The sequence below is a fragment of the Anomaloglossus baeobatrachus genome, chromosome 1 (genome assembly GCF_048569485.1).
Source record: "Anomaloglossus baeobatrachus isolate aAnoBae1 chromosome 1, aAnoBae1.hap1, whole genome shotgun sequence".
Taxonomy (NCBI): domain Eukaryota; kingdom Metazoa; phylum Chordata; class Amphibia; order Anura; family Aromobatidae; genus Anomaloglossus; species Anomaloglossus baeobatrachus.
Window position 1 is genome coordinate 836,601,021 of NC_134353.1, and position 20,958 is coordinate 836,621,978.

The window sequence follows — 20,958 nt, forward strand, 5'->3', positions numbered from 1 at the left end:
TTACAAAGTTCTTGATTAGACCCAACTTAATATGGAATGATGGCAACAAAGTCTTATGTCGGTAAACAAGGCCAGTCTCTTTGATTGTGGTTATATTCTTTTGCATGACTATTCCATTCATACAGAAAGCAAAAGTACTCAGCATATCTACCCTGGACAGAAAGTAAGAGGGCAGCCACCTTTATGTCACCACAGAGGAGCCACATATGTTGGTCAGAGTTCAAAAATTGTTTAAAAGAACTGAGTATCCTCAGAGTCGGTCAGAGTTCAGGCACTTCCACAGCTGTTTAATGTTGACATAGGTTACTTTCATGTGGACTGCATATCTAACTGGAATTGAAGGTAGCACATTGCTGTTATGCAATAGGATGACTTTTAGGTTTGTTTTGGATGAATTGACAAAGAGCCTCTATTCTTCTGGATTATGAATTAGCTTTAGATCTTATATTAAACTGATAATGTTGTTTCATGCCACAATATCACCCTCTATGAAGTATTGGACAAGATCGTTATCACGGTTGCAGAACAAAGAAGTCCAAACATCACCCGCTAGGAGATTCTGCTGCTGTAGCCTGGAACCTAAACACTCAGCCTTTCTTTGGGCAGAAACAAATCCTTAACAAGATCATTAATTTCACTTTGTGTAATAAGATGTGGTTCAATTGAGGTTGCTTACAGAAAGTCTGGATAGTGAGAGGAAGATTCTTCAGGACACCAAGCATCCTCCTCTTCTTCATCACTTGACTGACGATGTTTCTGATGCTTTTAGAATCAGCATTTTTTCTCTATGTGGTTCTAGACGTATTGCACATGAAATGTTTGGGTACTATAAAGTCCACTTCTTTCTTGGAACTCCTTTTGTAATGGGGGCACCATGCAGAAAAAGCAATTGGTAGTGTGATTGTTTGGCTCATTCCTGATCATTGGGACTACAAAAGATATACAGCTCTGGCAACAATTAACAGACCACTGCAAAATTTTCAGTTTTTCTGATTTTTCTCTTTATAGGTATATTTTGAGTAAAATGTAAATTTTTCTTTTATTCTATAAACTACTGACAACATGTCTCCGAATTTCAAAGTAATACATTTTGCATTTATTTTCTGAAAATGAGAACGGTCAAAATAACAAAAAATGTATTGCTTGCACACCTCAAATAATGCAAAGAAAACAAGTTCATAATCATTTAGAAACAACAATACTAATGTTTTACCCCAGGAAGAGTTCAGAAATCAATATTTTGTGAAATAACCACAATTTTTAATCACAGCTTTAATGCGTCTTGGCATGCTTTCCACCAGTCTTTCACACTGCTTTTGGGTGACCGTATGCCACTCCTGGCGCAAAAATTTAAGCAACTTTTTGTTTGATGGCTTGTGACTACCCATCTTTCTCTTGATTACATTACAGAGGTTTTCAATGGGGTTCAGGTCTGGAGATTGGGCTGGCCATGACAGGGTTTTGATGTAGTGGTCCATCATCCACACATTGATTCACCTAGCTGTGTGGCATGGCTCATTATCCTGCTGGAAAAACAAGTCCTCAGAGTTGTGGAACATTGCCTGAGCAGAAGGAAGCAACTATTTTTCCAGGATAACCTTGTATGCAGCTTGATTCATACATCCTTCGAAAAGTTTAATCTGCCCAATTCCAGCCTTGCTGAAGTATCCCCAGATCATCACCGATCCTCCACCAAAGTTCACAGTGGGTGCAAGACACTGTGGCTTGTACGCCTCTCCAGGTCTCCGTCTAACCATTAGACGACCAGGTGATGGACAAAGCTGAAAATTGGACTCATCAGAGAAGATTACCTTACTCAAGTCCTCTATTGTACAATCCTTATGGTCTATATAGGTTTCAGCTCACCCGTGTGATGTTCTTCAAACTGAGATGGATGCCCGTATTCCCCCGGACAGGCAGGTCCGTAATCCAAGGCAACAGCAGAAAAAAAGCCGCATGGCATTTTTTCTGGATGACCTGTGATCGTTTTAACTTTTTAAAATAAAGATTCCAAGTTTTATTATACAGAATTGGGGCTGAGTCCCAATCCCTATGGTCTTTGTCAAACTTCAGCCTTGCTCTCCTTTGCTTCTCATTGATGAAAGGCTTTTTTCTAGCTTTACATCACTTGAGTTCTGCCTCCAGGAGCCTGTTACAAACTGTTCTTGCTGTGCACTTCACGCTAGCTGCCATTTGCCATTCCTTTTGTAGGTCACTTGATGGCACCCTGCAGTTGCTGAGTGACATTCGAATAAGATGACAGTCATCCTGGTCAGTGGAGAGTCACTTTCACCCTCTGCCGGTCTGTAGCTGTGTTGTCCCCAATGTCTGCTGCTTGACCTTGTTATGACAGACTGCCGTCTTAGAAATTTTAAGGATGGAGGCAACATGACGCTTACTGCATCCCTCTGCTAGTAAAGCTAGAATTGAGCCCTTCTTTTCCTCTCTCAAGATTTTTCTTTTCAACTCCTTTGACATAATAATAATAATTATTAATAATAATAATAATATGACATGGTTAAAAGTTATTTTTTCCTTCTTATTACTTTTGGGATGTTACTAGCACTTGTTTTGCCATCCAGCTTGTGTTATTGCAAGAGGATTGTGAAGACCACAGCAGTGTTTTTTATACTTTCCCTCGTTAAATAAGATTTGATCCAGGTGATCACCTAATTAGAAGCACATTAAGTAGAATGAGGTGTACTCTGGTTTGAATTCAACTGACACTGGAATGGAATGGCTGCCAGACATGTAAATTAGCTGTTTTTTTTATAAAACTGTGCAGTGATCTCTTAATTTTTGCCAAAGCTGTAGATTGCCTCTTCCCATTCAACCACTGGAAAAGATGTGATGCACATCTCTTGCAGTATATGTGTGGAGCCCAACTCTTGTCCTGATCTTCTATTCTGCTGCCAAAATACAGGTTTTAGGCTTTCCTTATCATTGTTGTCATGTTTTGCCTTTGTGACACCAAAGTCTCGCCTCTGCTTATGTAACAAAATCTATTTTATCTTTGTTAATGAAAGAATGAAGAATATCTCAAAAACCATGTAGAAATAATATGCTATGAAACTAAGGTAATAAATCCTGATACTGCATAACTTACACAGAATGTTTATAAAAATAGGTGATGCAACTGTAATTAAGATTACGTCATTGGAGTTGAGTTGCCGTTATTTGATTAATGACCCTAAGGTGAATAAATAGATGATGTAATAGGCCAGATACTAACAATGCAATAATGATGATGGAATAATAAAGAAGTATTTTTTCTTTAAGCCTGTATGAAAGGTGTAATAAGTAATTACAATGTCTTCTGGGTTTTAAAAATTACAGCCAATCAGCAAATTTAAGCATCACAAAATTAGTTGAGTTCAACTGTTTTCATCTCTGGACTGTTTGGCTGTAGAACAGTGTAAAGAGTTATCAACTCTCCAGTCAGTTTGAGCTCACCAATGGATTACAACTTAACCCATTCTACAGCCAGCAATACTGAGGCTATGGAAGACAAACAGTGCAAAAATTATATTTTAAAAGATCAATTGCATAAATAATTTTTAGCTTAAAGTAAAACATTTTTTAGCATTTAAGTAAAAAAATACCCCAAAGATAGGCAAATCTGACCAACTGGGCAACAACAGGTTTGGCAACACAAGGTTTTTTTCAACTCATGCTCTTGCATTTTCACCATTAGAGATGAGGAAACCTGAGAATCGGTTTTCGAACCAAAAACCAAATTTAAATATCAAAGTTCCAGTTTGTGGATTGGATGCTGTACGGGCGAGCAAACCTTGTGCAAGCAAAGCTGTGGTCAGGTATGCTTGGTGCTCAGCCCTGTGCAAACCGCTTGTAGTGTTTGAATGGTAAATACTGGGGGAACAATAGCGTGATCACATATAGTGTGCAACAAAAAAAAGTTTGAACAAGCCCGCCCAACTTCCCCGGAAGTGATCTGCTTATGGCTGGTCTGTATGTGGGCGGAAACTCAAACTACCAATCAGTGTCTTGATCCAGGGTTCGGGTCAAGCTCGAGCCTGTGGAACTCAGCTCATTTGCTGCCAGCAAACCGAGCCTTGACGGAACCACTCATCTCTACTCACCATAAGCAACCTCACACAATGCAAAGTGTAAGGGCTATGCTATAATATGAATACACACAACATTTGGCTCTCCAACCAACAGATCAATCATGGACTGAACAAATCAATTACATAAGTCTTTGTAAACAAGTGCTGAAAAACTACTATGGGAAGTGGGCTGAAACATAACAGTGCTTAATGGATCCGTCTCTTTTAGTAAGATACAGAGATGATCGATCACACCTTTCAAAATTCAAATTTCTGGGTTTAACTAATTTAAAAAAAATACTTGCGGCACAGGATTTTGCTGCAAATTTCAATACTGAAAAGCCTGTAATTTCCCAGAAAAGATGTGTGTAACATTTTGATCTCCCTCCAGGACTGTGTTGAACCCCTGTTGAGCTTTTTAATACAAGCACAGACGGCTATCGGTCAACTGATGGTAACCAGTAATAACCAACTGTTTAATAGCACAGTATACTGACAAACTTTTTAGACTCCTTAAATTGTAAAAATAGTTCAAAATGATCCCTTTTTTGTGACAGATGTGTGCTTTGCTTGATATTAAACACAGTCAGTGCAAATAGGTGAAGCAGTGGCTTTCTCACAAGGGGTTGTGGAATAATTATCCATGTTTTTGCGAGTATTAAGGTCTTTGATCTTAGCTAAATGAAAAAGCAAAAGCTTTTTCGCAAGCCATCCAAAAATAACCTTGTATTTATAATATTTATAAAGCAGCAGCAGGTGTTCTGATATGAAATTAAAGGAGCAATGGCTTCTCAAGAAGGGTAAAAAAAAACTATTCCTTTTTTGGAGTACGCTACGTTTGATATTCTAAAAAATGACTAAACAATTACTCTAAATTTTTATGAACACGTCCTCTTCTCTCTGCAGAGTACACGAGTACTGCAATGCATGAGATCAGTGATCAGAGTGTCCCACAGTGGGATTAAGTGAAAAAAGTAAAAAAAATAAAATTAAATAAAATTTTAAAAGAAAGTTTAAAAAAAAATCGCACAAAAATAACAAAAACCCATTCTAACAGTAAAAATGCAGCCTTTGTGTTAAAAGAAAAATAAACAAAAAATGCATATAATTGGTATCACTGCTTCTGTACCGACCTGAACCATTTTTTTTCTATGAAGCCAACATTAAATTAAACAGAAATACACTCTATACATTGTTAATGTGGTAAATGACTATTCTAGCTTCAAAACGTCTGGTTTTTAATGTAATATCTACATAGCTGTATAGAGGCACCTTTCCAACAACCACCACTCCAGTGTTCTAATGGTATATTGTCTTTGTTAACTGTATGAGAAGGTTAATAGATGTTTAGTAATTCCATGAAAACTCTTGTGCAAGTATGTTAGCACAGCTGAAAACAGTTTTGCTGATTAGAGAAGCTATAAAACTGACCTTCCCTTGAGCTAGTTGAGAATCTGGAGCATTACATTTGTTGGTTCCATTAAACTCTCAAAATGGCCAGAAAAAGAAAACTTTCATGTGAAACTTGACAGTCTATTCTTGATCTTAGAAATGAAGGATATTCCATGCGCGAAATGGCCAAGAAACTGAAGATTATCTACAATGGTGTGTGCTACTCCCTCCAGAGGAGAAACTATATGAAAAAGGGGGTGTTGCATAACAAATTATATAACCCTTTAAAAATTCAATTTTATTAATACTTATTAAAATCCACAACCCTTGTGCAAAATACTTAAGAAGGGAAAATAAAGGGAGGAAGATAAGATGCTCGCCCTGTCCAATAATCCTCCCTCCTGTCCACTACCTACCGCGGGGGTCGGCACCCTGATATCTGTGAAAATGGCGCCCCCACTCAGCGGTGGCTGACCCTATATTATCCCTGAATGGACCCTCAATAAGGTGGTGAAAAATAGATAGAGTCAAGGGTCATAGGTAGGGCACACTCATACTCAGTGGACAGATAGACTGGAACAACCACACATGAACACCAGGTTCAGACTAACCTCAATCGTTGCTGGTGATTCTGGGGTGATAATATAGACCAAAAAATGTATCCGATACAATGGATGTATAGTCCTATATGACCCCAGGGACCAAGAGTATCAATAACAAAATGCGTACATTAGATACCCAAAATGACTACTTGGTATGCAAATTGAATAAAGTGCATGGAAAGGTGCATAGTGCAAATAGAGTGTACAGAAATATGAACAAGGCCTGGCTTCAGGTGCTAACTGGTACAACCAGCCAGTCTGCTCATATGTAGGATGAAGTGTCAATGCGTACCACGTGCAATTGCATAGATCAACCAATTATAATCATGCAGGTTAGTAAAAAAATTCAATCAAACACTTATCGTGTGGGGGGGTTTCATGTGCGTGTCCCAGAATTGCCCCAGTTTCACCTCAACGCGTTTCTCCGGACACGGATCATCAGGAGGCTTGATATAAGGCTTGCCAATCGATTTCAGGACAGCATATTGTCAGGATAAGGGGTATCCCTTTTTCACCACCTTATTGAGGGTCAATTCAGGGATAATATAGGGTCAGCCACCGCTGAGTGGGGGCGCCATTTTCGCAGATATCAGGGTGCCGATCCCCGCGGTAGGTAGTGGACAGGAGGGAGGATTATTGGACAGGGCGAGCATCTTATTTTCCCTCCCTCCAGAGGAGAGCACAAACAGGCTCTAACCAGAGTAGCAAGAGAAGTTGGAGGCCCCACTGCACAACTGAGCAACAAGACAAATACATTAGAGTCTCTAGTTTGAGAAATTGATTCCTACCAGGTCCTCAACTGGCAGCTAAATAGTACCCACCAAATGCCAGTGTCAATGACTACAATGAAGAGGTGACTCCGGGATGCTGGCTTTCAGGGCAGAGTGGCAAAGAAAAAGCCATATCTGAGACTAGCTGATAAAAGGAAAAGATTAATATGGGCAAAAGAACACAGACATTGGATACAGAAAGATTAGAAAAAAAGTGTTATGGGCAGAAGAATCAAAATTTGAGGTGTTTAGATCACACAGAAGAACATTTGTGAGACGCTGAACTACTGACAAGATGCTGGAAGAGTGCCTGACGCCATCTGTCAAGCATGGTGGAGGTATTGTGATGGTCTGGGGTTGCTTTGGTGCTGGTAATGTGGGAGATTTGTACAAGGTAAAAGTGATTTTGAATAAGGAAGGCTATCACTCCATTTTGCAACGCCATGCCATACCCTGTGGACAGTGCTTGATTGGAGCCAATTTCATCCTACAAGAGGACAATGACCCAAAGCACACCTCCAAATTATGCATGAACTATTTAGGGAAGAAGCAGGCAGCTGGTATTCTATCTGTAACCGAGTGGCCAGCCCAGTCACCAGATCTCAACCCTATTGAGCTGTTGTGGGAACAGCTTGACCGTAAGGTACACAAAAAGTGCCCATAAAGGCAAACCAACTTGTGGTAGGGGCTTCTGGAAGCATTGAATGAAATATCTCCAGATTACCTCAGCAAATTAACAGCTAGAATGCCAAAGGTCTGCAAAGCTGGAATTGCTGCAAAGGCAGCATTCTGTGACATAAGCAAATTTTGAAGGAGAAAATTATTATTTGAAATAAAAATCATTATTTCTAACCTATTCAATATCTGGCCTATATTTTCTATTCATTATGCAACTCAGTTGATAAATAGAAGTATGATTTTTCATGAAAAAGATAAAATTGTCTGTGACCCCAAACTTTTCAACTGTAGCGAATATATATATATATATATATATATATATATATATATATATATATATATATATATACTTATTTATTTCTTTTTTTTCCTTAAAAATGTATAGGTCATATGTAAGCCAAAAAATAAATAGTTACAATTATAAAAAAAGGATTTTGACTGTGTGGTAGTAGGAAAACATAAAAAATCTATGTAAATCTGATAGTGCTTTAATAGTACCGACCCAAAGAATAAAGCCGTCTTACCACTAATTTTGTGCAAAGAACCGCACAAAATTCAAAAACAGAACTATTATTGTACTGATGTCTGTTTGTTCATTCTACCTCCCAAACATTGAAAATGATTCTCAGTTCACATTTATCCTGGGCTGTCCTCTGAGCACTTGCACCAGGGTTTCCGTGTAAATACCAAAACCCCTACTACAATGAGGCAGATTGTGCCAATTTGGAGTATGTTTGGTCTCTGTCCTGGAGGTGTCCTATCATTTTATGTGTCTTTAGTGCCCAAGTGTGGTCGACCAAAGTTGTGTGCATGCCTAAAAAGATGGATACCAGCAGCAAAAATGCCAAACAAAGTCCAAAGTGTCTCCATCTCCCTCATTACAATGAGTGATTCCATTGGGAGTTTTTGTCTGAATCCCATTTTTGTGGGATTTACATAGAATTCCCATCATAGGTGTTCAGCCTTATATTGGAAGTGATAAAAAAATGTTATGTATCCCAAAATCTTACCAATAAAAACCCAACTCAGGTTTGTCATCCGGTGTCATGCGCACTTCAACAGTATGATTCAGTGCAGCTGCAGTGGTTGTCCAGTTTTTTGCTAAAAGTTTGCAGTTGCTCTATTTGACTACAGACTTCTAAATAAACATAAAACGTGCATCACTGTCGATACATGAGAATGGGTACTGTGGAAGGAGAGCGCAATAGGGTCTTATCCGGTATAAAAAATAAATAAACAGGAAGAAGGAACTCACCTTTTGAGGTTGTGAGAGTCACAACCCCTGTAAAGCATATAGTGGCATTAGCTGCAGCCTCGAAGTGTAGATTGTCAATCCAGTAGAGCAAGAAATCAGGTATATGCCACGTTAATACTCCATTCAATATTGATGAAATTATTCCTTTATTGTTTGTATAGGTCTAGGCGTTTCCGTCTCCTTAATCAGGGCATACAAAGGAACAGTGAAAAACTGTTCACTGTTCCTTTATATGTCCTGATGAAGGAGATGGGATGTATCTGAAAACGCGTAGACCAATACAAACAATAAAGGAATCATTTCATCAATACTCAATGGAGTTTTAGCGTGGCATATACCTGATTTTTTCCTCTACTGGATTGACAATTCTATTGATAGTTAAGCTTGGGACAAGAGGTTGACGAGTATTTACACATTGATGGCATATCCTTATCCTTGGAGTCTGTCACCCCAATGTTCAGCTGTCATTTACACATTTCTCTCTGCAGCCAAAAGTGGAGCAGATCACTTCTCCATATACTGTGTAGGGGTTCCTATCACATAGAAACATGCATGCTCATGTCATTCTAAGTAAACAAATAATGAGGTGGGAAGCATCAAAGAGGATTTTTGAATAGGGTTGCATTCAGTCTAAAGGTGGTGTCACACACAGCGACGACAACAACGACATCGCTGCTAAGTCGCCATTTTCTGTGACGTAGCAACAACCTCAACAGTGACGTCGCTGTGGGTGACAACGATCAGACCCCTGCTGCGAAATCGCTGCTCGCTCCTGAATATTCCAGGTCATTTTTTGATCGCTGCTATCCCGCTGCGCCATGATGATAAGCTCAGCATCCTTGTGTTTGACACCGCAGCAGCGACGGTCGCGACGACGCTGAAGGCAGTGATGTAGGACTGAAGGCAGGACAAGGGCTTGTTTTTGCGGTGTATTTTGCAACGCCCCTACGACTCCGATTAGTGGTTACAACAGCGTTCCGATTGAGTACCTTGCTGAAGGCGTTACAGTGATTTCATTCTTTAAGTTCCATTCTTTGTTCCACATAGTAGATTCTCTTTCTGGTGTTGCTAGTGTGTCGTTCTTTGTGGATCTGAATGAAATGAAATAGAATGAATGAAAGCACTACTGCATCTTCCTTTGTTTGGCACGGTCACCCAATCAAGCGCCGCTGTAGTGATCACCAATCGGAATAGAGGGGCGTGAAAAAAGGCAACACAAAGGCGCTGTAGCGATCACCAATTGGAACAGAGGGGCGTGAAAAGAGGCAACACAAAACATGTCTAGGGGTAAACACCACGCCTCTATCAAGGTCTGAGTCGTCGCTTAGCGACGCGTGTCACACCGCACAACGACCGTCGAGGTTGCTATGATTGCTGTTCCATCGCTGCTTAAAATTACATGCTTGACAGCTTACTAGTGATCATCTAAGGTCGCTGTTACGTCACAGGAAATGGTGACGTAACAGCGACGTCGTTGTTGTCGTTGTGTGTGAACCCAGCTTAAGGCTGGCCCTGATTGCTTGTCAACAAGCCGCAAAAGAATTATCTTATTTTGGGAATCACTTTTGTGTAGCATAAGGATAGTACACTCCCAAGCAATAGTATAGCTATACAACACACTGGACAAGCACAAGAGTTGTATGTGGGCCTCTAGTGGCAGCAAAATCACAGTATAGAATAGGATGGAAGAGTCAAAAAGATATCCAGTAGTTTTGTGCATGCAAAAGCCCAGGCAGCAGCAGTACACTAAATCACTATAGAAAACAGTGAGCAGGTAGGAGATGTGTCACTTGTGTGGTTGTGCAGTGGCAGAAGACCCAAGATATAAATATATAATGAACCAAGCAAGGAAATGTTTAACAGCCTAGAGCCGGAATAGCAATATTAAACACAGTGGGCAGCTAGGAAATGTGGCTGGCATGACTGTGTGGTATAGCAGAGGCCATAATGTTTAAAAATATGAAGTTGCAGGCTATGAGATGTGCGACAATGAATGGCTAGCAATAGAGTTGATGCTTTGCTTAGCGTAAGCCATCTATGAACACTTTTAGCAGCTCAAAGTATAGATGACAAAATACAGACAGGCGGGCAGATGGCACAACCAATGTAATCATTGGCATCATTAGGTGAATAAAAGTTGGCAACAATTCATTTCTTATTCGTTTTAACAAATGTAAGATTTTCCATGCTTGGCGATGATAACATGGTACCCTTGGGTGTAACCAAGTCACCAGCCATACTGAATACCCTCTCCTACACTACAGTAAAGACACCATGTATCAATGGAAGCTGAAAATTACTAAACACCCAAAGCAAACTGTGACTGTCCTTACCACTGTTCCAATCTGCTGAGCTAGAAGTCCAGGGGATTAAAGCTTAAGGTATCAGGTGTCAGAGAATGGACAGAGTAAAGCTGGTGTCACACATAACGACGACGACAACGACGGCCTGGCTGCTCAATCAATGCATGTGTTTGATGAAGTGCTTCAGATTGGTGCAGTGGCATATAAAACTTCTGATCCATCAAGTCAGATATACTGCACTCATTGCTGCTGTTTCAGCTATTTGTTGAAACTCTAATGTTAGCACAGACAAGATAGTATTGGTTCTGTGAGAAGAAGACATGGGTCTCCTGATCGGCTCTGTAAAATTATCACCGAGCATGGAAAACAGTTGGTCTATAACATGTCAGTTTGACCTCTCTTACAGAAACCTGGAAAAAAATTACACATTTTGCTTTAAAAAACTAAGTTCTAGAAGCTTGTCTATCCAATCCAAGCCTGGCAAACCACAAGCATTCCAGCATACAACTTGCATGCTCACTAGTACAATCAAGGGCTCCTTTGGTTCAAATTTCACACCCCACTGCAATGGTTAGTTGCCATGACCATTGTCATCATTGTCATTGTTGCTTTCATACTGTCAGCCTCATCTTCTGCTTGTGCTAACTTAATGTACCCCTCCATATCCACCTGCATTTGCTCCTCCTCCTCCTCCTAATCTTTGACATCCTGCTGAGTGTAAAGCCTGCTTTACACCTCTCAATTAAGCATACAACATCGTATGCGATGTGACACGCCCCCATCGTATGTGCTGCATGTTCAATTTGTTGACCGTGTCGCACAATCGATTAAAAGCTGGGACACGTACTTACCCTTCCATACGACCTTGCTGTGGGCGGCGAACATCCACTTTTTGGAATGGGAGGGACGTTCGGCGTCACACCGACGTCACACGGCAGCCGGCCAATAGAAGCGGAGGGGCGGAGATGAGCGGGACGTAAACATATCGCCCACCTCCTTCTTTCCGCATTGCCGGCGGGACGCAGGTAAGATCTGTTCATCGTTCCCGGGGTGTCACACACTGCGATGTGTGCTGCCTCGGGAACATTGAACAACCCGATGTGCAATTTTTAGGATATGAACGACGTGTATGCGATGAACGGTTTTATGTTCAATCACAGTCGCACGTAGCTGTCACACGCTATAACACTACTAACGATGCCGGATGTGCGTCACTTATGACGTGACCCCGCCAACACATCGTTAGATATGTTGTAGCGTGTAAAGCGGGCTTTAGGCTATATGCGCACTTTGCGTCGAGGTAGTTGCAGTTCTAAACGCATCCTCTGGCAGAAATGATTTTTGCCAAAGTTGGTTTTGACCATCAAAACGCTATAAATACGCTTGCGTTTTTACTGCGATTTACATGCTTTTTCACTGCTTAAACTCATATGCGTTTTGACTACAAATACAATGCTAAATAAAGTTTAAACATTCAAACACTATGACAAAAAAGGAAAAAAATGATAACAAATATCAAGATTATTATCAATCAAAAAATGGCTTATTTTATTAAAATGATAACTTTGTGATAATAATTATGCATAAAACTACATTTATTTATGGATTTTCTTAAATTTAATTGTCGGACTATGTATGTGTGTAAAGGAACATATCATGCCACTAATATTTTGCCAAAAATGCAGGCAATTAATTGGTCCAAAAAGCATGTTTTCTGCATCAAAAAAGCATATAAAATACTAGAATTTTGATGTAGATTGCGTTTTGCAACTTCTCATTGACTTAAGTGTTAGCAAAACGCTGCCCAAATGGCAAAAACAATTGACATGCTGCTTCTTTAAATGCTGAGTTTTTGCCCAAAAATATGCAAATTAAACGCAGCGGTTTTAACAGCAAAGTGCGCACAAGAAATTCCCATTTCCAATAAACTTTGCTTGAAAATCAAAACACACGCCTTTTGTCATTAAAACGCTGCAGTTCAAAACGCTGCGGAAACGCAGGTAAAAACGCAAAGTGCCCCCATAGCCTAACTCTAGCCTTGAGGGTCCCAAATACACTTTGGGTGCTGGTGAACATGTACAAATTGTTGATCTTCCTCCATCCTTCTTACATTCTGGAGAGTGTTTTTCCAACATAAATACAAGGGAGGTGATAGTGTTGATTCCGCAGTTGTTCCTAATGACTAATCTTGGCATCTGGATATATTGCAGCAAAGACAATTGCACACCATTTCTTGAAAGGCAGTCTTCTCCACTAAAGGTACCGTCACACTAAGCAACATGTTTTGTCTCTGAGGATATTTGAGTTGTACATCACCTCTGCTGTGTATATTGCTACAGCCTACACCCAGCAGATTTATTCCCCTGCCAAAAAAAGATCAACATAAAAACAAATGCCAGGAGGTAGGTACATGGCTTGCAAATGCAGCAACAGCCCGCAGGATTGTTCTGGGGTGTACGGTTGCCAAATTGGACTAGTAAACAGTTTTGCAAAACGTTAACCTTTTTTTGTATCTTTGTATTTTTTTTTTACATTTCTGTTACAATTCTGGCTCCCATTCAGCAAAAGTTGTCTAGCCCTAAACATTTTCATCGCCACTCAGGTGCATGCTGCAACAGGCAGCAGTGTTGTTGTGATGTGTACTGTTGTTATATTACACTAGTAAAACAATTATGTAAAAAGTTAACCTTATTTATATTTTTTTAATTAGCCCCACCTTTACAAAAACATTGCCCTAGCTGAAAATATAATGTTGCTAGGTAAGTACGCATAGGTTTACGGCAGCGGCATCCAGTTTTACCATGGAAGGTATGATTGCTAAATTGGACTAGTAGAACAGTCATACAAAAATGAAAATATGTCCTTTTTTAAAGACTTTAAAAAAATTAAAAAAAATAACACACATATACCAAATAGGATGGTGCAAGAAATATTATGTATTCACGTCCCAAAAGCAAGTATCTGCAACAGGCAACTGTATTGAGTGTTACGATAAGTCTGCAGAGGAATTAAACATTTTTTTTTAAACCATGCGCACCAAACTGTTTCATTTACATTTCTAGAATGTTGAAATTTTTACTTTTGTATTATATAAAAAAAAACTTTTTCAAAAAGAAACAAATATTTATATAATTTGTGGATAGTTGTTAAGTTTCTGAAATGCAGAATATCAAGGATCAATCAATTCAGTCATACAAACTTTGATGGTCGAGCACCTCCCTGTCTCCTGAATCTGTGAATTATTATTCACACATTGAGACTGCCACTAGAGATGAGTGAACCTGAGGTTCGGAGTTCGGGTTCTGAAACTGACTTCCAAAAAAATTAAAGTTTGGGTTTGAAGTTCAAGTGAGTTATGAGTGCAAACTACTCAAGTGAGCATCACTATGCTTGGGTATGAGTGATGCTCAGCCCTGTGCTTAGGTATGAGTGATGCTCAGCCCTGTGCTTAGGTATGAGTGATGCTCAGCCCTGTGCTTAGGTATGAGTTATGGTCAGCTCTGTGTGAGCCGCTTGCAGTGTTTGAACAGCTCACATTTGTGGTAAAATCATTGTGATCAGATGTAGCGCGCACACACACAAAAAAGATTAAATACCCCTCCCACCCTCCCTCGGAATTGCTTATGGCTGGGTACATATGGGAGGAACCACTAACTGCCCAATTATTGACTGTTTTAAAGTTCGATTGTACCTGCCAAAATCAACTTCCAAAGGTTTGCTCATCTCTAACTGCCACGATCATTTTCTGTGTTGTTCAGTGTTGCAGCAATACACCGCAATCAGATTTATGTATTTAAGCTTTCTTATCCCTATATGTTTTTATGAGCTATGATCAATCACGTCCTATCCCTCAGCTTAAAGATCCTAAAATGTCCACTACTATTTTTGCCCCTATTATTTTGCCTGCTACAGTTGCCGATTGCTTATATATATCTATTATATTGCCTATTACAGTCCCCTGCTATTGGCTTGACCATGTAATGTGATAGCTGTAAGACATTACGAGGAAGGGTACAACTAAGCCCACTTTTTGGCTAATCAATATTCAGCAATGTGTGAAATGTTGCTTTTTTTATTTAATCCATACATAATTTGTTTTAATTCACCAGGACCTGCAAATTTGAGGAAATTTGACTCAAAGTTGACTCACAGTGGGTCAACCTGATCATCTCTATCGAGAGGGTTAACACTAGTCAAAATTTTCAATGCTTTTACAAAAGTTCTACAAAATGCTTAGACGTCTACAAGTCCTTATATTGTTTTTGTTCCTAAATTTCACTGGTTCTTTCAGTGGTGTTTACTTTCCAGACTGTTTAAATAACTTCTTTTTTTTCTTTTCTTTTGTGAAATCAATCAAACATTTCCTTTGTATAATAAGAAATAAAAATGTACTTTAAATTCCAGTGTGTGCATGATACCGAAACGTATTGTAGCTCTCAGCCAAGAGTAAGACTGAGTGGTTTTAGTTTTTGTATGAATTAAGAGAAAAATGATATATAAAGTCTAAATAAAGTAAGTTCATATCTGTTCTCAGCTAAAGTAAAGATTTCCAATTCTAAGCTACAGCACCAGGCGAAATAATGTTATCTTCTGAGAATAATTGTGAGCATCATGCAGGAGCTCGTACTGTAGTACCGGAGAAATAGCTCATTTTATTTAGACTCTTTCCTGAGGCAATTATGATTAAGCCTTTTCATATTCACCATCTCAGGGTCTTTCTAGAGACAATACTTCATTTCATTTAATCTGCTCTACCGCTGCAATAAAACCCCCTTTTCTCCCAGCAGAGTTCATAGATTTTAAAGAACACAAATATGTTTGTTTTCTTGTAAGCCATTGTTATCATCTGTTCTGCTTGATGCTTTTACAGGCTGTTCGGAACCACTAGGAATGAAATCAGGACATATACAAGATTACCAAATCACAGCCTCCAGCGTTTTCAGAACGTTGAACATGGACATGTTCACTTGGGAGTGCAGGAAAGCTCGGCTAGATAAACAAGGCAAGGTGAATGCTTGGACTTCTGGAAGAAGTGATCAGTCACAGTGGTTACAGGTAATTGTTTCTTCCTCTGTTGCTACAACTTTTTACGTTTACAATGGACAGTGATTTTTAAAAGTTTGTAAACTTTTCAGAATGTTCCATATTCCTGCATGAATATGACCTAACACTACATCAGATTTGTAAATGTAGATAATAAGAAACTCAACAAGCAAAGTATACAAATATATAAAAGATATTTGAACCTAAACAGAAGATTTGAAGGTGAAATTACAGTCTTGTGTTTTAAATCAATGGGATTACAATCAAGTGCGAGTAGGCAACCTGTTTTATTCAAAGAACATGGATGTGTTACATAGTTACATAGTTACTTAGGTTGAAGAAAGACCTAGGTCCATCTAGTTCAACCTTCCTCCACCAGTTCTACATTTTGTCACTAAGTCATTTATAACCAACAATGCTGTGTGTACTGAGGAGATCATCCAGCCCTTTTTTAAAAGCTGTTATAGTATCTGCCAATACTACCTCTTGTGGTAGGGCATTCCATAGTTCGATCTTCACGAAACATTTGTGAAACTATATTATGACACAAACAAGATTTTATGAGGACCTCAGAAGAAATGTTGTTGATGCTTATCAGGTTGAAAAGGTTCCAGAACCATCTCTAAAGAGTTTGGACTCGACCAATCCAAGGTCAGGCAGACTGTGTGTAAATAGAGTAAATTTAAGACTGTTACTACCCTCTCCATTTCAAGACCAAGATCAAAATAATAGTTTACAAGGTCACAAAAAAACCCATGGCAACCGCTAGGCAACTAAAGTCCTCTCTCGCATTAGTAAATTTTACTGTTTATGTACCTACTATTAAAAGTACACTGAAAAACAATAGTAAGCATGGCGGGATTGCAAATAGAAAGCCTCTATTCTGCAAAAAGAACATTGCTGTCCATCTGCAGATTGCTTAAGATCACCTGGCCAAGATATAAAGCTACTGGAATAACGATTTGTGGAATGATGAGACCAAGGTAGTTTTTTTGTTTAAATGTTTAAATTAGAAACATACAGTATTTAGGAAAAGCAAAAACAGTACATTATGGCATAAAAATCTTCTACGATCTGTGAAGTACTGTGGTGGAAGTATCATAGAGTATTGTTACGGGGGGCTGTCTGATAATAACTGAAAGGAGTATCAGACAGTCAGGGTCCACCGTGCAAAGACTTTGCTGCAGACTATGGCAGAGTGCAATACCTCTGTTAACTCACAGAAGGATATAATAAGTAAGTAAAGCAATTCCTCCCTTACTTGGAGGGTGTGTGGAATGATCTCTGTTAATAATCACAGAGACAAAGGCAATGTGTGCGAAATGGCACCTACCTAGGTCCGCTCTTCTAGTGGTGCAAAAGAGACGAACAGCAGCGTAAGCCGCACAAAGCTCCTACCTGCGTTCGCTCCACTAGTGTGCGAGGACACGAACCACTAGATATGGCACCTGCCTAGGTCCGCTCTTCTAGTGGTGCAAAAGAGACGAACAGCAGCGTAAGCCGCACAAAGCTCCTACCTCTGTTCGCTCCCCTAGTGTGCGAGGATACGAACAACTGCCAGACGCAGTATAAGGAACGTTACCCTAGCGGCAACGTCCACCTACGAGTAGAATCACAAGGCCCAGCCAGACCATGTGCCTCAGGCACCTGCCTATGTCCGCTCCCCTAAGAGGTAAGGATACGGACAGCAGCCGAAGCTGTAAGGTATAAGAACGCTACCCTGCCGGTAGCGCTCACCTAGCATAGACAGAGGAATGCCTAGAGGAACGCGCACAGAGCGTCTACTCATATGCATGAACCAAGAGGACTGAGCACCATGCGGCGTGTGTCAGGGTCTTATATAGACTCTGTGCCTCATCCAAGATGGAGGACACCAGAGCCAATCCGCTGCCAGAACGACAGGAGTGACGTCATGCTGGCCTATCACCGAGCAAGACGTCACAAGCACATGACCAGCGACCAATCGGCATAGAAGGTGTCAGAGACATGTGACCTCGTGTCAGCGATGATGTCACCCGCACATGTGCAATGGCTCCAAGATTGGACTTAGTCTCCAGCGCTCGCACATGTGCAGTAGCAAGAAATCTGGACTTAGTCTCCAGCGCTCGCACATGTGCAGTAGCAAGAAATCTGGACTTAGTCTCCAGCGCTCGCACATGTGCAGTAGCAAGACATCTGGACTTAGTCTCCAGTGCTCGCAGCAACCGTAACAGTACCTCCCCCTCAAGGGCCCCCCTCCCGGCGACGCAGGTAATCGGCAACTAAGTCGGGAGCATGGACAGCCTCCTCAGGCTCCCAAGAGCGATGTTCCGGACCATAGCCCTCCCAATCTATCAAGAAGAACCTGCGCCCTCTAACCATCTTAGAACCAACTATGGCTCGTACCTCATAGCTAGAGCGAGAGGAATCAGAGGCAGGAGAGTGCACTTCACGAGCGTGAGGTAAAATAGCCGGCTTTAGCAGTGAGACATGGAATTTGTCATGAATCCTAAGATGGACAGGTAACTTCAATTGATAGACTACAGGATTTACCTGTCGAAGAACCTCATAAGGACCCAGGAAGCGAGGAGCAAATTTGACAGAGCTCACTCTAAGTCTCACGTGTTTTGCAGAGAGCCACACAAAGTCCCCTGGAGAAAAGACAGGAGCCGGGCGACGAAACCGATCGGACACCGTCTTCATACGGTCCTTAGCTGCTTGGATCGACTCTTGAGTCCGATCCCAAACCTCTCTGGCATTAGTTGCCCAGTCGGCCACAAGAGGAGGAGGTGCAGCAGCGGGAAACGGTACTGGTACCCTAGGGTGTTGCCCATTATTGAGTACGAACGGTGTCTGCCCAGTGGCCTCAGCCAGCGAATTGTTAAGGGCAAATTCTGCCCAGGGTAGGAGGGAGGACCAGTTATCGTGGTTCTCAGCAACAAAGTGTCGAAGGTATATAATCATAGATTGATTGGTACGTTCAACCAAACCATTAGTCTCCGGATGGTATGCCGAAGAGAGATTCAACTCAATTTGCAGAAGGCTACAAAGATCTCGCCAGAAACGGGAAGTAAATTGCGGGCCTCTATCACAAATGATACGATCTGGCATCCCGTGAAGCCTAAAGACATGCTTGAGGAATAGTTTGGCTAGTACCCTGGAAGATGGGATTCTCGATAACGGTACGAGATGAACCATCCGGGAGAAATGGTCCGTAATGACCCACACAAATCTATGTCCCTGTGAACATGGAAGATCACCCACAAAGTCCATGCCTACCACCTCCCATGGTCTATCTGGCACTGGTAAAGGATGCAAGAGCCCAGCCGGTCTCTGCCGTAATGGACGGTTGCGAGCACACGAGTAGCAGGAACTGACATATCTCTTGACGTGGCTGGCTAAGTGTGGCCACCAATACCACCTCTCCAGTAACTCTCGTGTCCGCCTAATACCAAAATGCCCACCCACCTTTGAGGTGTGGGCCCATGACAGTATATCATTCTGTCGATCAGGCGGAACAAAGGTCTTGCCCGGTGGGATTTGGTCTAACGTCACAGGGGAGAGCGTATGAAAAACCCTGGAGGGAAGGATAAGACGAGGTTCGTCAATCTCTTCCTGGGTAGAAAGCATAGAGCGAGACAGGGCGTCTGCCTTGTTATTCTTACTCCCAGACAGATAGTTGATGGAGAAGTGAAAGCGGGAGAAAAACAAGGACCAGCGGGCTTGGCGAGGATTCAGACGCTGAGCGGTTTGTAAGTACGTCAGATTCTTATGGTCTGTATAGACCTGGAAAGGATGTTTCGCTCCTTCCAGCAAGTGACGCCACTCCTCCAAGGCTAATCTCAAGGCGAGCAGTTCCCTATCCCCAATGGTATAGTTTCTCTCTGCCGGTGAAAAGGTTTTAGCAAAGAAGAAACACGGCCTTTTTCTACCTGCACCGTTCTTTTGATACAAGACCGCACCAGCACCCACTGAAGAGGCATCAACCTCTAAGAGGAAGGGCTTACTCTCATCGGGTCTTTGAAGAACGGGAGCAGTTGAAAAGTGTCTTTTTACTGCCTCAAAAGCCTGAGATGTCTCAGTAGACCAGGCTTTGGGATTAGCACCTTTCTTAGTCAAGGCCACCAAAGGGGCCACCAAAGTAGAAAAATGGGGTATGAACTGCCTGTAATAATTTATGAATCCTAAGAAGCGTTGCACCGCCTTCAAGGAATGAGGTTCGGACCATTGCAGGACAGCAGAGAGCTTCGCAGGATCCATAGCCAGACCCTCTTGTGAGATAATGTAACCCAAAAAAGGCAATGAGGACTGCTCGAATACACATTTCTCGAGTTTAGCAAACAATGAGTGCTCCCTTAAACGGGAAAGGACACGAACAACATCCTGACGATGAGTCTCCAGATCAGGAGAAAAAATCAGGATGTCGTCCAGATACACCACTACTGAGGATAACAGTAAATCCCTGAACACATCGTTTACGAAGTCCTGAAATACTGCGGGTGCATTACATAACCCAAAAGGCATGACGAGGTATTCATAGTGACCGTCTCGGGTGTTAAAAGCGGTCTTCCATTCGTCACCCTTTCGAATTCGTACCAAGTTATACGCACCCCGCAGATCCAACTTCGTAAAAACTTGAGCTCCTCTCAGTCTGTCAAAGAGCTCCGAAATTAAAGGTAATGGGTATTTGTTCTTTATTGTGATTGCGTTGAGACCCCTGTAATCTATGCAGGGACGCAAATCACCCTCTTTCTTCCGAACAAAGAAAAACCCAGCTCCCGCGGGAGAGACAGACTTACGAATGAACCCCTTCTCTAAGCTCTCTCTTATATAGGTCGACATGGCCTCCGACTCAGGTATCGACAGGGG

At 41.2% G+C, this 20,958-nt stretch overlaps 1 protein-coding gene across 1 annotated transcript in view; it reads left to right on the plus strand.

Annotated features, from left to right (window-relative positions):
• EDIL3 (EGF like repeats and discoidin domains 3) overlaps positions 1–20,958 on the plus strand; it is a 1,135,698-nt gene that overhangs the window by 894,808 nt on the left and 219,932 nt on the right. The window contains exon 8 of the mRNA XM_075325131.1: positions 15,938–16,122. Within this exon, the coding sequence (XP_075181246.1) occupies positions 15,938–16,122 (185 nt within the window). The remainder of the gene's footprint in view (positions 1–15,937; positions 16,123–20,958) is intronic.